At 48.6% G+C, this 15,496-nt stretch overlaps 1 protein-coding gene across 2 annotated transcripts; it reads right to left on the bottom strand.

Moving 5' to 3' along the window:
- Nucleotides 1-4,410: 4,410 nt before the first annotated feature.
- Nucleotides 4,411-14,700, bottom strand: LOC108922529 (syndecan-1-like). Of its 2 annotated transcripts, none has more exons than XM_018732730.2 (5): nucleotides 14,453-14,700; nucleotides 6,447-6,522; nucleotides 5,145-5,698; nucleotides 4,709-4,817; nucleotides 4,411-4,607 (listed from the first exon to the last, which is right to left on the bottom strand). In XM_018732730.2, exons 1-5 carry the CDS (start codon nucleotides 14,510-14,512, stop codon nucleotides 4,441-4,443), a joined length of 966 nt encoding a protein of 321 aa, XP_018588246.2. In that variant the 5' UTR covers nucleotides 14,513-14,700; the 3' UTR covers nucleotides 4,411-4,440. The 2 variants fall into 2 exon arrangements, with proteins under 2 accessions (XP_018588246.2, XP_018588238.2); XM_018732722.2 differs by having other exon boundaries at nucleotides 6,447-6,525; nucleotides 14,453-14,699.
- Nucleotides 14,701-15,496: the final 796 nt, after the last annotated feature.

Raw genomic sequence — 15,496 nt, 5'->3', positions numbered from 1 at the left:
GATCTGACGGTTGGTTTGGACCGCTGAGTCAAATACGTAAACGTGCTGACGGCCAAACGGGCCTGGACAGTACGGCTGTTCCTCCTCTCCGGCTTCAGCCACTGGACGTGGCACGGTCCCCAGGGTGGCCCAGGGGCCTTTGGGAAAGTGGTGGGGGGGTTCAGTTAGAACCTGAGACCTCAGTATATACCTTTGTAGACAGAAAGCCAGTGGACAAGAGGATCCACCTCGAGCCTGTTCAGCTGTCAACACAATGTGGTTTGAACTGCGCTAAGCACCACAGCCTTCTGAACCCTTGGGGGTGCTGTGTGTGCATGTGTTTGTGTGGGGGGGGTCTGTCATCAGTGCCCTTTGAATGAAGACACCTCCCACGTCCTGCACTCGGGTGGAGCTGGCGAGTCACTTCTTGTCTGAGGTTTAATAGGATTCTTTCATTGTGCGTGAGGACCGCCTGCTGTGGACGCGGCCGACTGTGTCGAAATCGGCGAAGGAGGAAGGGACGGCGTCCCGAACAAAGGCGACGGGTCATGTGACTCAAGCAGAGGACTCGCACAGAGTCAGTGATTCTGCCTCTACACGTCTCTGAGGGCAGCCAAACTGCTGTAAATAAGTAGACAATTACAGGCTGGCCTGGGTGTTCCCCAGGGCTCCTCACTGGGTCCGGACGAAAGCCTCGGTGCCAAGGGCTGCCGCAGATCCCTGCTTCCTGTCCTCAAACCAAAAGCGCTCTCTGAGCAAGGATATTCAGTCATCAGAGTTGGGCTCGGAAGCGTACCGGGTACACGTGCCCGGTCAAGAAAGGGTTGTAGACACTGCTCGCTGCGTTCACAAAAACCGCAATTACAACATAAACGTTAAAAAGCACAACAATCGTCAGAGTGACGCACGACTTCGATGAATATCTCCCACCCGCCTCCGCCCTGTTTCTCCACAGGTGTTCAGTTCCCTTCTCCAGAAAGACCACCTCGTGGAGGTGTATGCACTTACACACACACACACACACACACACACACTTTCTGAACTGCTTGTCCCATACAGGGTCGCGGGGAACCGGAGCCTAACCCGGCAACACAGGGCGTAAGGCCGGAGGAGGAGGGGACACACCCAGGACGGGACGCCAGTCCGGCACAAGGCACCCCAAGCGGGACTCAAACCCCAGACCCACTGGAGAGCAGGACCCGGTCCAACCCACTGCACCACCGCACCGCACCCCCCCATATTGCATGCACTTTAAAATAAAATAAAATTAAAAAAAATCTGGCTTCTGCTTCACATACGCAAGTGTATTGCTCTGTACTGCGCTATTCCCGGAGCACCCGGTCAAACCCGTGTGCAACTAACTCCAGCGTAGCACAGAGGAGTTGGGCAACCCATGAGGGCAGGTTCACATCCTGAGAACCATGGACTTCAGTAAGACTCAGTAGACTTGGGCAACAAGTTCAGAGAAGTCTGGAACCTGTTCCAGAAAAATGTTTGCCCCCAAATGCAAATGAGGCCACCCAAGGACCCAACCAACCAACTTATGGGCCTTTCTTTGCAAGAGATTGGTAGGGAGGTGCTTGAAGGCCAAAACTTCGCTCCTCATCTGACTTACCACATTTAAGAGGTAATAACTCAGCAAGCAGAAGGAACTGTCCTGATAAAAACACAAGTCTGCATTGAAAGACAAACAAAATTCAGTCCTAGGTCACGAAGATACCTGGATGTTTCCTTCCATAGTTTCACTCACTAAAATAAGTCACTCCTAAATTGAGCTTTTAAGTTTCATGCCAAGCATTTCTACCCAGAATCCTCTGCTGCCCGTTTCAGTACCAGTGCATTCGCCTTTCCTTCAGCTCCTTTTTGCTCATTCAGTCGAAATGAGAAGTTTTGGTCGTTCCTGTCCTTCACAAAATTTCCGCTGGAACCCAAAACAAACGTTTATTTTTTGGAAAATGCGGAAGAAAGTTTTCCTTCCTGCTCGAGGCAGGAGTGCACAGTGGAGCCGAAGGAGACGTAGCCCAAAAAGCGTCTTCCCGTGCGCACAAGCACCTATAATTTCCTGTGCACCGCACATTCTGAGGGAAAGGAAGTCTCAACCACAGGTGTTTGGAACAGAACCGGTTGCGACACGACACCAAGAACATCTCGAAGTTGCTTGGAACTTCCCAGCTTCTCCTGACTCCGTCTTTTCTTTGATACAACAGAACACCTGCATCCTGCTCTAAATGGATAATTTAAAAAAAAAAAAAAAAACCAGCTTCACAACCGAGCACCTTATGGAGGAATTCATTCAGTGTTAGTACACAATAGCACAGATCAGGTGCAAAATGAAAATGGACACTCAAAGGAATTAAGATCAGCAATTTCTTGGTGATGAACATCACATTTATTAGATGTCAAGAAAACCATGAGTAATAAATATAAGTTTGTACAGCTTCCAGAGTGGGAACAACAAAAAGTGAAAATATCTGAAGAGCAGACAGATGCATCTTTGGAGCAGGTGAAAAGGCACGAGGGAGTCGGGACCAGGCTGAGGACGACTGCTCAGTCTGAAGGCCTCAAGGCAAAATAGACTCCTGGACCCAACATTCCTCTACTGATCCCTGACTGACAAGTAAGGCTGAGATGTGGGTGGTCGGGGCAGAAGGGGGTTCCCTGGTGTTTATTTGTACTTCGTCAAGTTATAAACTTGAAACTGCCAGTGAATATATATAAAAAAGGAGGCATTTCCAAAAAAGTTCAAATGTAGAAAGAGAATATAATACACATTTGACAACTAAAGATGTTTCTTGTCCCACAGGACAGCAGTAAACCTGGGATTAGTCACGTCACCTTTCCAACAGTTGTACAAGTATTTACACCCTTAATTACACTTTACATTCTCTTGGCGTAACCAGCATTGCCTTTCCATTCAGGCCCTCAGACATCTGTAACAGTTTGTAACACTGTCCTAGGTCTGCCTCCTCCTGCTGGCCCCTCCCACCCCAAAGCACTCCAGAAAGCAATAATCACATGATTGCTGGTGGGTGTGGACTGAGGACTATTCACATTCATGATGGTGATGAGCAGTCCCAGGTCCTGCCAAAAAAAGAAAAAAATCCCACCGATCCTTCGTCACACTCTTTCGGTCTTCTCCTCATGGTCTGTATAAACCGATCAGGCAGGTAGCAAATACCAGACATATGAGTGGACCCTTCTAGTCTTGAGGCAAATGATCTTCAGTGCCTGCAAAATAACCCTGAAATGTCTGCGTTTGTGGCCAATGTGTATTAATCTACCATTTCAACAGCACTCAAACAGATGTGAGTCTCTGTTTGGTCTATTGCCATTCAATACAAGACAATAAAAAGCAAGAGCTGCAACCGTTCCTCATCCTGGCAATGGAGAAAAGCTGCTTTGTTACTCAAACACAAAGTGCGCTTTGTAAAGCGTCACCTGAACGGAACTCCTGGAGCCCTGAACAGATTCACACAGGTAGCCAAGCAGACAGAAGGAGCCTGAAAAAAAAAAAAAAACACACTAGCTCTGCATGTTCCCTCTCTCTGTGGATTCAAAGACACACAGCTGACTTCTGATACTTCAGATCAATAGATTTTTGACAGAACAAATGAGCCATTGCTGAGGAATTCTGATTGTGGACACAAAAATGCATCAACTTGAAATAGGAAAGTGGACTTTGGCAGAGGAAGATCTGAAAGAACCATGAGGCCTCAGACTGACAAGGAAAATAAACCTTGTAAAACTAAGCCAATACTGTCATCAAGCTGAAGCCTCGGACAGCCCTGCTGCTCATCTGAGCATCAGCTTAGAATAATACAGGAGGACAGAGCCTAAGAAGCACGTGATGAGCACAGCAGGCCAGGGTTTAGCAACAGGCATGGACTTTCTCCCACCCTAGAAAACCATCATCTTCATCACCCTTAGTCTCCTTACTGAAAAGGGAAGGGGGGAAAAAAATTGCTCTTTGGCTGTCATGAATGTTTCCAGTCAGAGTTACTATGGCAGCAAGTCGAACCCATGTGGTTTCACACCCATGGAGGAGAAATGTCCAACACGGCTCCTGGCCCTGTGTCTCGGTGATCAAGTGACCCATGTGAGGGGAAGGAGAAGATGGTGTGGGCAGCAGGGTGTGAGCAGTGATCCCTCTGACAGAAGGTCACCTTGAGGTGTTCCCAGGTGGACAAAGCAGTTTGAAATGATCAGTGGTGCTTAAGAACGTCCATTTCTTATCATAAAAGAAACGATAATATTCAGGTCTTTCAGAAAATGAAATAGCGATCAGTCTTAAATGGAGGGGCACTTAGGTGTTCTCTGTTCTTCTGTCACATACAACCCCCTCCAACAAAGTCTTAAGTGTCATGTCTCATGACTCCGGTTTCAAGTGAAACCACAGCAGTGAGCCATGCCCGTGAATGGGAAGAGGGCAGCAGAATAGGCAGGTAGATGTTGGGGCAGAGCTTATGCCAGGAACTCCTCCTGTTTATGAGGTTTCTGGTAGCCGCTGTTCGGGTGCTTCTGTTCATCGAGCGAGTAGCTGCCCTCGTCCTTCTTCTTCATCCGATAGACCATGAGGGACACGAGCATGACGGCGAAGGCAAGGCCTACAATGCCTCCGGCGATCACACCTATGAGGCAGAGCAAAGAGAATGTTCAGGATTTACACTGATGTTACAGCACTAACCCAACCACCCACAGGATTTTTTTTAACCTGAAGCAAGTAACCTACCAGCCAGGACCTCTTTGCGCTCCAGCAGGGACTGGTTCTCTGAAACACCTTCCTGGGTCCCTTGCACCTCGGGGCTGAAGTCTTCAACCAGGGCGAAGTCCGAGTCATTCTGTCACAGCAAGAAAATGTAGACTGAACCAGCACTTCTAACACTCATTCTGGCTGTTCGGCACATTCTGCAAACAACTTGGTGGGAGGAGGACAAAACCTCCTTAGAGGTGTTTCAATTTGAAACAGTCTTTGTACCACTTGGCTGCAAGGCACACATACCTTGAATGTTTTTGGACAAACACTAAATCAGCTATCAAAAGTAAGATTGACACCACTAAATTAACTGGCTGTGTGGGACCACCTGTCAAGCTGCTCACTGTGCTGCATTGCTCTGTGATGGTGTAAGGAAGTAGATGTATACTGAGGCAGGGCCAGCGCTCCTCACCTCTGATCCAACGTTGGTGGCCACGCCTGGGACAATGTCCTCGTTTATCCTCCCGTAGTCTGAGAGAAGGGGTGTGCTGGAGGCAGGGTTGGGCTCAGCCCAGGATGGCATGGTTGTAGCTGGGGGAGGAAGTGTAGGTGCAGCAGGAGGGTGGTCCTTTTCTTCAGGGGCTGAAGCAGTTTCCTTCATGGCAACATCCACCACAGCTGAAGCGGTAGTGGTGGCGTATGGCTCCGAGGTACCCTCTTTGGGCATGACCTTCCTGCCCCTGGGTGTCGCTCCTTGCCCTCCTGTGGTAGGGCTGGCCGAAGTAACCTGCAGCTGCGTATTCTGAGGCTCCGTCTCCCTGTCAATAGGGACTGCTACAGCCTTATGGGTGGTTGAGGTGCTGCCTATTGTGGTGGGTGGAGCCAATGTAACCAACTTCTCCAGCTCTATCTCTGAAATGGGGTTCGATACTGTTGTCAGGGAAAAGGGAGAGGTTTCCAACTGCCGAGCTGAAGGAGTTGTTGCGTTGAACTTCAGGGCGACTTTAGTGTCAGGCACAACAAAAACTGTAAGAGAACAAGTGAGTGAATGAGACATCACATTTACCAGAAGAACTTATCAATACATGTGCGTGACAAATGGTATGAAAGAATTTGGTGTCCTAAACCAAAAAACAAAGCAGCATTTGTTATTTTAACAGAATGGTATATTTTTATTTTACAGTAGGGTAGATTAGTGTATCAAATAAAATCGTCAGCTAAGCAAAGAACATTTGCTGACAATTTGAAAACTCAAATTCAACAAATGGTAAAGCAGCTACAGCTTGGGGTGGGGTGGGGGCACCCTGGGCTCAAACTTCTGGAAGCAGAACAGCAGCGGTTCCCCACCAACTAACCAAATCTTCTGGCCACAGATTAACAGAGCATCACACTTACAGGGTGGGAAGAGGCACTCTTCAGCATCATCACCCACTAACAAGGCGAAAAACACTCTTCACTGGGTAGAGAACCCAAGTTTAATGTGTCAAAGACTAGTCCCTCCTGCTGCAGCGCTCAGGGAAACCTCGCTCTCACAAGGCAGGGATAGCTTCCTCATTCCTTGGCACAAACAACTAGGAAGTTTCACTCAACTCATATCAGGAAAGGGGGAGAAAAAGTGGGAAAGTTTCAAGAAAATGAGACGTGCTCAGCCAAAAAGATAAGATGTTCTTTTTCATTTTGGTTTTTATCAGTAAACACCAAGTGTCACTGGATGGAAACTTTTGACTGGGAGATCAGTATGAGCAGATCAACAACGGGCAAGAGAAGGACTTACCGCCATCGCCAGAGCCAGAACCAGAGAGCTCCAGGTCATCTCCAGATGCATCCTGGTCCTCTGGAGGGCTGAGATCCTGCTGTGGAGAGAGGGAAACCTTTAGGGGTGGGTTCAAAACCAAAATGGAGCTCTGTTCTCTGAATCTTGAACCAGAAATCTCAGCTGGGGGAGGTCTCCTAAAAACAGCATTGCTTTGATAGACCTGGTTTACTGAGCACAAACTGGGGAGGAAAAACAATGGTTCCAGTTATAAACGGAAATAAGTAACAAATGAAGAGGAACACGGGCTTCAGTCAGAAACCCAGAACACATCACACAGTGAAATTACCATCATCTCACAAACTTTAAACAAAATGCCACAATGTCTGCATTGCAATGTCACAGGAAAAAACGTCAGAATTATTCTTACTCAACCAGCCCAACTGTTAACATGTTTAACAAAAAGTTACCAGAGTAACAAATCTCCACAAACCACCCTCCACCCCACCCCAAGGTTGGATATCACTGCACAGGCACGTCACGCTTATCTGCTGCAAGAGAAGAATTCATTTTCTCATGATCCCAAGGTGATACTTTCACTACGGCTGATGTGAATCAAAAGGTAGGGTGTGGTTAACGTTACACTCAAGCAGACGATCAACCAGGACGACGAGTTGCATGCCAGAGAGGTGAATTCAGGCATTACATGACAGAACCGGGCAGCGGCGCGCCTCCGTGGCGGGAAGATGCTGAAGGGACACAACAAGCAGGACACAAAGCAGATAAGGGCACAGTTCTGGTTTAGGGAAAGAGCATTACAAGACATTTTCCTGGGGTGTCCTGAGAACCATTGCATTCATCTCCCCAAATTAAGAGGAGAAAACACAAAAGGTTTATTTAAAAATTTAAAGAAAAAAAAAAAACTTCCACTCTCAAGTTGTGTGTTAAGTGTTACAGTTCCACAGCTTTGTTTTTCTTCTCAGCTGCTCGGAGAGAACTGGCCTTTCTTGATAAATATCAGGTGGCCTTCGCCAAATCCGCTGGGAGAGGAAAAGATATGACAAAGACAAACACGAGGATTAAAGACAGTCGGTCATTTCGGCCAGTTCCCGATTTTTTCATAAACAAAAGGTATTTTGTGGTCTTCAGTGCAGGAGCTCTTAAAATAAAAAGCAGTGGACTGTGCAACGTGTATCACACACTGTGCCAACACACATCTCTCATATGGAAGCAGTCATGAAGAACCTTCCTGGGACGCCTGGCACAGAGCAGCCTCAAAAAGCCCTGCTCACCACTGTGTTCCTGCAAGTATTTGCTTGTTTATTTCAGTGTCCTACACCACACCTCACTTGCACACGAGCAGAGGAAGGAATGGTCCCCAGCAGGCCGAGCGGGCATACGTGTGGCTGTGGCAAGATCAGCCAGATGCTACTCGATGCACTCATTCCCACTCCACCAGCACATTCCTGCCCTTCTAAGGAAAGTACCCGGCCGCCAGCTGTTCACCAGCTGAAAACCTCTGTTTATTTTCACGCAGGACTTCTTACTGTCCCAGCTGAGGAAGTTAGTGTTCCATTGTACTGCAGACCAAAGACTGTTCTCCCTTCCCCCTCCAGCGCACACACCTCAATCCAAGTGTTTTTCCGCAGTTGAAAGAGCAGCAATGAACCAATGGAAGGCAGCAGTGCCAAAAGAAAAGACTCTTTAAAGGTCTCTCAGAATGGCAGCTTGGTGGTTCTCACCCAAATGGCGACAGCCAACCACAGTGCACCGTTTACAGTGTTCCACATGGTGCACTTAAAAACCCATCTCTGAAACACCTGCAGTCTAGTCATGATTTCTGAACCTGGCTGGAGGCTCTCAAAACACAAATTCTGTGCCCGGGCTCAAGTTAAGCAGGTGGTGGACCGAACCAGAACCTACACCAAATGTCAACGTGGAGGTGCCCTGCAACCAGCTGGTGCAGAAATAAAAGGATGAGAGCACTTCTCTCTCCAGCTTTCCCTCAGACTTCCACACATCTACCTAAAGTCTGCAAAGCTGGAGCACAAAGGTACACCGAAATGGCTACTGTGAAGAGGGCAGGCTTGTGTGCTGAATTCAAGGAACCTCTCGCACCTCCGTTTCCTGCACCAGGGATATTGCTTTTCCACTCAGTCCTGCATCAGTTGCTAATCACAGGGACAACTGCACCGGTGACTGATTACAGCTGAGCAGAAAATGGTTTTACAGCTAGAGACTGGGTCAGGGGTGGACCTGTGAGAAGCCCAGAGCAGCTACCGTGTATCTCCCACCTTACTGACAGCTCATGTGTCGAGGTCAGCAAGTAAGGGCATATCTTGGGAAAGCAATGGAAGCCTTCAAAGATGACAAGCCAACATGGACGACACCTGGTCAGCGCCACTCGCTGCATAACCTGACCAAGTGTTTTCACTGACGCCCCAGGTGGGAGGGTTGCAAGAAGGATCACTCTTTCTGTACCACCGCAACAAATTCCATGACGACCTGCTGAGACCATTCAGAATGAGGACACTGTCCAATGGGACAGCCATAACTCAACAACCATGAGAGAAACTGACAGACACTAGTCAGTCAGTGCACCGCAAGACCAGTGTCAATACGGTGGATGCTACTTATTGTGGATAATTTTCTTACACACGTCTTTAGTACTTTAGATATGGAGATATATCTAATCTGAGGAGAGTGCTAGAGGCTGACAGAGGAGCTAGCGAGTTCAAACTGACCATTTTATAGGCAATTATAAGGGCATTACAAACTCGGTTATACCACTGACAGGTGTTCTCCATGTCTTGTGCCACTACTGTCACAATCCGAAATACATCCTTCATTACCCCCAGAACGCTGCCAAGTCTCCAACAAACAAACAAATTCCTCTCCTGCAAGGAAACGGATGGGACGCCTGCTAAATATTTATAGTTCCTTAACCAGCAGCTCTGGCTGGAAATCGTACCCAGAGCACAAGACCCTCATCACAGGCCACCTTTGTGTTTCTCCAGACGGTTCAGTCCAAAAACGGGGTTGATTAAGAGAACGGAGAGGGAATAGGCACTGGAAGGAGCTTCAGTTGCGGGACACTGAAGAGCAAAGCACTGACTGAATTCCTACCACACATCAATTTTGCAGAGAACCTGAGAAGAGCGAGCAAAGGCAATTTGGAGGCTGAGGCGTGACCAGGCAGCACTTCAAAGGGACAAAGAGCCACCTCATTAAGCAGCTTTCCGAAGCCTCAAGGTAATCCAGCGAGAGTCTGATAAGGCGAACCCAAGACCAAATATGTTTTGCTTGAAAACGCCAAAACACGGCTAAGGAACTGGTGAAAACAAACCCTCGAGATGCAGTCAATTTCAGTGGCACGGTGAAGGTGACTCACACCCTGTCCACACCTTCTGCTGGGTTCGGCAAACAGAACTCACCCTGATTTCGCAGCCATCACGCAACGCAATCCTTTCAGCTTTTTTCACTCTCTGCCCCAAAGCTTCTGTGCAGCTGAAACAATCAGGTCACAGGGACGGAGCAGCGACGGTGCCCCGAGGCCTACGGAGACTCATTTCCTGTCCACAACGCGGTCGACTGCTGTCTGTGTGCACTGCACAAAGAGATGCCAGCACACACTGCTAAGGGGAACAAAAGTCCACAGTGCCCTGGTCCCAGACAGACACTACAGAGGAGTCAGCACTTCGCACAACAGCTCATCTACTGGGTAAAGCTCAGCTCTTGACCACTGGTCACACCTCTCTGGGCTCTATCAGGTCTTCTGCAGTAGGAATGTGTGCCCAATTGATGGGCAGACGCTGAAGGAAAGGTCTGCTGGCAGCCCTGTGTTCCAGCACCCCTGGAATGCACCCTGTACAGGCAGGAAGTTCAACATACTGGATGTGCAGAGAGGATCCTGTCAGCACTCCTTTTTTTGGAGGGAAATGGCTGGAAAAACTTCCATCTTCTGGTGGGTGAAACACCCCCAGGGTCTCAGGCAGATAAATGCTCTGAGGGCTAGGCTCTCTACTAGGAACCATGCTGTTAGAATTTGTAACAGTGGGTATCGTCATAATGTTCTGCTTACAGCATCGTTCCCCCTACATGTAGACAAGACTAATTCAGGACAAACAAATCACACAGGCTGAATTTGATCAGGAGGATTAGAAGAGATCTTCCGCTGCAGCCAGAAATGTTTGGTATATGTGAGCGGTGCTAGGGAAGCCAACAAGGCCTCACAAACATGCAGACATACAGAGACAAAAAGCTGGATAAAACGTAAAACGATCTGAGACAGGGAGACAAATCCAATAATTTCACATCAAGCAGATGAATGTCTTGATCTTATTCTATACCAGGAGCTGAAAATCTGCTGCTAATAGCAGCCAGTCAAGTGAGATGACAGGAGGGGGCGCCGGGGGAGAAAGGAGAGAGTTCTTTTCTTTCTCACGACTAATCAGCACACATTACTCAGTGGAGATAAGGTGGCTTTGTGTAGAACAAATTATGTCCAAAAAAACCTTTGTTGTAGATGCCAGGTATGCCAAGTCAACTGATACTAAGGAATTGCAGAGCTAGAATGGGGCCAAACCCAACAAAGGAGCCAGGGCTCACCACGCACTCCTGTCAGAGGAGGAACTTGGAAATAAGTGAATTGAGTCACATTAGTTACAGCTACTAACCCAGAACAGACATTTCTCAGGAACGGCACAGTCCCTTAACCACACAAGCTGTGGCATGTTGGCTGTCTACATGTGTACTTTACTGGAATGGATTTTCCCTTTGTGTTACAGGTAACAAAAATGCCTGGCATAGGCAGGAACTCCTAAAGCCACAGGTGGCAAAAACCAGAAGTGAGAATGGAGGGGACGGGTGTCAGTTGGACAGGAATGTGGCCCCAATGCAGTGGGCGAGAGACAACGGAGTTCAACATCCCGCCCACACCCTGACACACCTGTGAACTGAAGTGAGGAAAAGATAAACATGTTCACTGTTAAAACAATCCCAACAATTGATAGGAAATGCAGTGCCATAAGCATTCATGGCTTGAGAGACGGAAAAATTTTTTTTAAAAAAATGGAAGACACTGGCAGGTATCACTTCAATGTTAAAACACTGCCTTTTGGTTGGTTAATTACACTATATTCGTTGCCTAGCAGGCTGCGAGAGCACTTCCCCAAGCGGGAACAAAGATGGTTCTGGTTCTGTCTGATTTCTGGTCCCAGGCCCAGGGTGTTATCTGCTGCTACAGGCAGACAGCACGTGTCCCAGATGGACAAAGGCGTCAGTCGAGCAGATAACTGCTCATCACAACAATGAGCGAGACACACACCCAGGCAGGCTTCATGAATGCTACGTTGCATCTCCATTTCTTACGAAGGACGACTGGAAACACCCACTGAGTTGCCTTCGTTCCCAGGTTCCCAGACGCCAAGGACAATTAACATGGCCTAACCAGCAATTTTAACCATGGTAAACAAGTCGCCTGCAATGCGCCTGACTGAGGGGTCAAGTTAGCTGCATGCTGTGTTTACACTGCCCAATATCTCCCTGTCAGTGGGCACCATATCGCCTTTCTAAACTGATTTTGTGCGCAAGAATCCTTGTCCAGTTAAAGCATCATCACACAAATCCTGCTTTGTAGGCTAAGAAATCCGTGTTCAGAACTTCGGTGACATTGTTCTATTCTGAAAGCGTTCTGTTACCGTAACATCTTCAGACAACCATCAGCAACATTAGGGACGATGGATGGCTCTCAGCAGCATGTGATGCCAAAGCTGATCTGCTGAAAGGGTCTGCACCGCAGGACCATGACCATGCTAGCCTCATGCCTAGGCACAGATGTGAATGCTAACAACACAACAAGGACCAAGACCACAGTGGTCAGTAGGAAGGCCTCAACCATTTCAGGGAGGTTTGGAAAAAGCTCTTTGGCCACTCTACCAGCTCCTGACACTGAAAGATCTTTATGACTAAGCAGGAGAAAGAGTACATGGAGACCGCCAACCTCTGTGTGATGACTCAGAGCCCCCCCCAATTCCTCTTATGTGAAGGCTAATTGTCCGTCTGCTTCCCAATGATGGTAATCAGCTGGTGAAACGACCCGTGCCAAAGGCGCTCACAGCACGCGCATACACTGACTCTCACACGCTCTCTCACATACACTCTCACGCGCACACACACACACCTACTAGTAATTAACAAGCAGAACACCTCAGTACCCAATGGAGGGTGCAATGAGAGCCTCAGTGCTTTATAACCGCCGCATTTCCTGCAGCAGGACTTAGCAGCAGCAACCCCCTCGTTCTAAACAACTGGAACTTTCAAGTTCAAGCAGTGATTTACAATGAAGTTCAGTCATTATCCGCCTGACATTAAAGGTGCCATCAACCCCTAGACTACTACGGGTCGGCGGTCTCAGAACGAGCAGAGAGCATTACCTCATTTTTGAGATGTCTCTCCAGTTTCTCCTAACACTCTGGAGCTCAAAGACAGGTTCAGAAAGTTTTGCAAGAACACAGCTTTTAAAAGGCAGTTTGCTGCCATGGGTACTACTAACCATCACTTGAGCACACTTTTTAAAGGGCTGGAACAGACAGGCAGTCATAAAAGTGACCAAACAATCAGGAGAGGAAAAATCCAAACTGGACCACACTGGCAACACTAAAAAAGAAAAAACTACCACCACAATAAAGCTGTAACCTGTGGACATGGATGCCACCTGGCACTATGGTCAAAGATCAGACTTGAAACTGTCACCGAAAATAAACATGGTGAACTGTTACAGAGAGTTGCTAGCAAAAGCACCGAGTATTCAAACATCCACAGAATTATTGCCCAGCCGACCCAACTTTGGCAGCCAAAACTTTAGCCCCGTTACACACCACAAAGCCCAGGAGGCCACCAGTGTGTCGGCGCTGGAGGAAGAGCGGGCCGTCACGCATGTCGATGACTGCGGATCACAGGAACGCACTTTTCCACTTCAGCAGCCTAAGTCCAGACTGAACACAAACAGCGGGTGCAACTGGAGACCAAAAACGACCAAAGAATGCGAGTAACTTCACCGGGGGCTGCGCTCGGCTTCCCTGACAAGACCGAACAAAAACCGATGATTTAACTGCAAGGGAGTCTGAGTGCTTGAGGAGCCCCTTAAAATAGGTTCTGCATGACCGAATTCCTTCAAAGTTTACTTTTACTTCTGTAAACCTCAGAGCCGGAGAACGCATCACAGCCAGGAAGGAGATGCTCGATTAATGTCACACGGACTGGATCAACTGACAGCGTGTGCTTAAGCGGTGACTAACCAAGTCAAACACAGGCTGCCTTGTGGTCACTGAACCTGGCAGTCTGGACTTTGGCCTGAACGCGCAGGACCTCCGAAAGGTGTGGAAATGAGACAGATCTGATCCATTAGCAAAGTGTGTGTTAGAAACATGCTTTAAAGTGGGAGTGCAACCCAAACCAGTTCATCCCGTTAACATTTCCAACAAAAAGAGCATCCAGGGAGCGTGTGTCAAAGGTTATTCATGAGCTCCACGTGAGCAGAAGCCAGTTTTAGAGCAGTTACACACCTGCTTTCAGGAATCAGAACTGCATCAAAGTGCGTGAGCCTTGCTGAGATGGACTGGAGTCTCAGAACCAAGCGAGAAGAATTGAGAGCAAAAAGCTCAGGAGCCTGAACACATCCCTCAAGATCATTGCTTGTGTGTGTCTGAGATCCCCGGTCCAACCTGCAGCGTTTGTCCACGCAGACAGTCTGTCTACCTGCCCCAGACTGTGCACTTCTGGTGGCCTCAGGCCAACCTGCAGCTCCACACTTTACCTGTCCTACAGTTACCTGTGGCGGAGCGGTGCATTCTGGGATTTCACCCTTCTCTCTCTCTCACACACACACACACACACACACACACACACACACACACACAATTAATAATTATTCGCTCCTTTACTACTGCTGAAAGAGAACACACACACCTTCTCTCACGCTGAAGCCGCTCGGGTTCGTCACCCGAACGGAAAGAGCTGAAACTCACCGAAATCGCGTCAGGAATCCACAAACTGAGGCAGAACAGCAGCGCCGCGGCGACTCGCATCGTGATCGTCTCGTCCTTGATAGTGTGTTTAAGTGTTTCACTTCGCGCTCAATTCGTTGTTCTTGGGGTTTTTTTTTTTTTTTTCCTTGTTTGTTTTAAACCCTCCTCTATCAAGCCGCGGCTGCGCCCTCCAATCTCTTCGCCGTCTCACCGGACAATGAAAGCGGCACCGCGGCGCTACCACTGCTCTCTACGCGCGTGGCTCCACCTACCGGTTCTCGCTGAAAGGACCCGCCCATATGGACAAATTTGTACGAAGCCCCGCCCCCAGGACCAAATTTGGGCATGACAGCCGCCCCTCGGGCCAAATTTAGACTTCCGCGCAGCCGGCGCTCACCGGGCGGACTCGTTGGGAAGCGACGGATTCGGGGCGTCATTCCCGCGCTAAAACGCAGGCTTATAGCTCGCCTTTTATTTCCATCAAACGTTCATTGATTGCTCCTACAAAATATAACAAACGCGTGGGCTGGCTGATGATGGCATGGGGTCCAGTGACAGACGCTGGGACTCTAGAGGAAAACCCGGTTTTCTCGATCTTTCTCGCAGCGGCTGCGGGCGATGCCACAATGATTGAATGATGCTGTAACGCTGTGTCTGTCTGAGCTCAAGCTCTTGGGTTTCAGGCATCGAGGAGGGGGAAAAAACCAGAGAACTGAAATCCACCCTCCAGCTATAACAGGTTAGCAAAGTTTAGACCATGATTATGAAGCGCGTGCAGCCAAGAATAGATTTCCATAATGGGATGACGTCAGTCCAGATGTGAGCGGCTGCTAGGAGCTGGACCACGTCTTCAGGCGGATTCTTCTCTGCTGGTCCGTACTGCGTGTGCGGGACTGTAGCAATGGACAGCAGTGTTAGTCCCCAGGTCCCGACACACACCTGCCCTCAGGGGTGTGTATTCATGGTTCGGCTCAGAAATGTACTCAGGGCGGTGGGAAACTCCTAACCACCACCAGAGAATCACGTTCTTTCAAAAGCTAGTCC

The sequence above is a fragment of the Scleropages formosus genome, chromosome 15 (assembly GCF_900964775.1).
Source record: "Scleropages formosus chromosome 15, fSclFor1.1, whole genome shotgun sequence".
Taxonomy (NCBI): domain Eukaryota; kingdom Metazoa; phylum Chordata; class Actinopteri; order Osteoglossiformes; family Osteoglossidae; genus Scleropages; species Scleropages formosus.
The sequence above is the reverse complement of the archived record's forward strand: the minus strand, read 5'-3'. Positions and strand labels throughout refer to the sequence as shown.

What these genes read in the sequence shown, in the direction of transcription:
- LOC108922529 (XM_018732722.2), bottom strand. Translation starts at nt 14,512, where the DNA reads ATGCGAGTCGCCGCGGCGCTGCTGTTCTGCCTCAGTTTGTGGATTCCT. An exon ending in GGATTCCTGACGCGATTTCG is followed by an intron (nt 6,526 to 14,452) that starts GTGAGTTTCAGC and finishes CTCTCTCCACAG; the next exon opens with CAGGATCTCAGCCCTCCAGA. An exon ending in GCGCAAAGAGGTCCTGGCTG is followed by an intron (nt 4,608 to 4,708) that starts GTAGGTTACTTG and finishes TCTGCCTCATAG; the next exon opens with GTGTGATCGCCGGAGGCATT.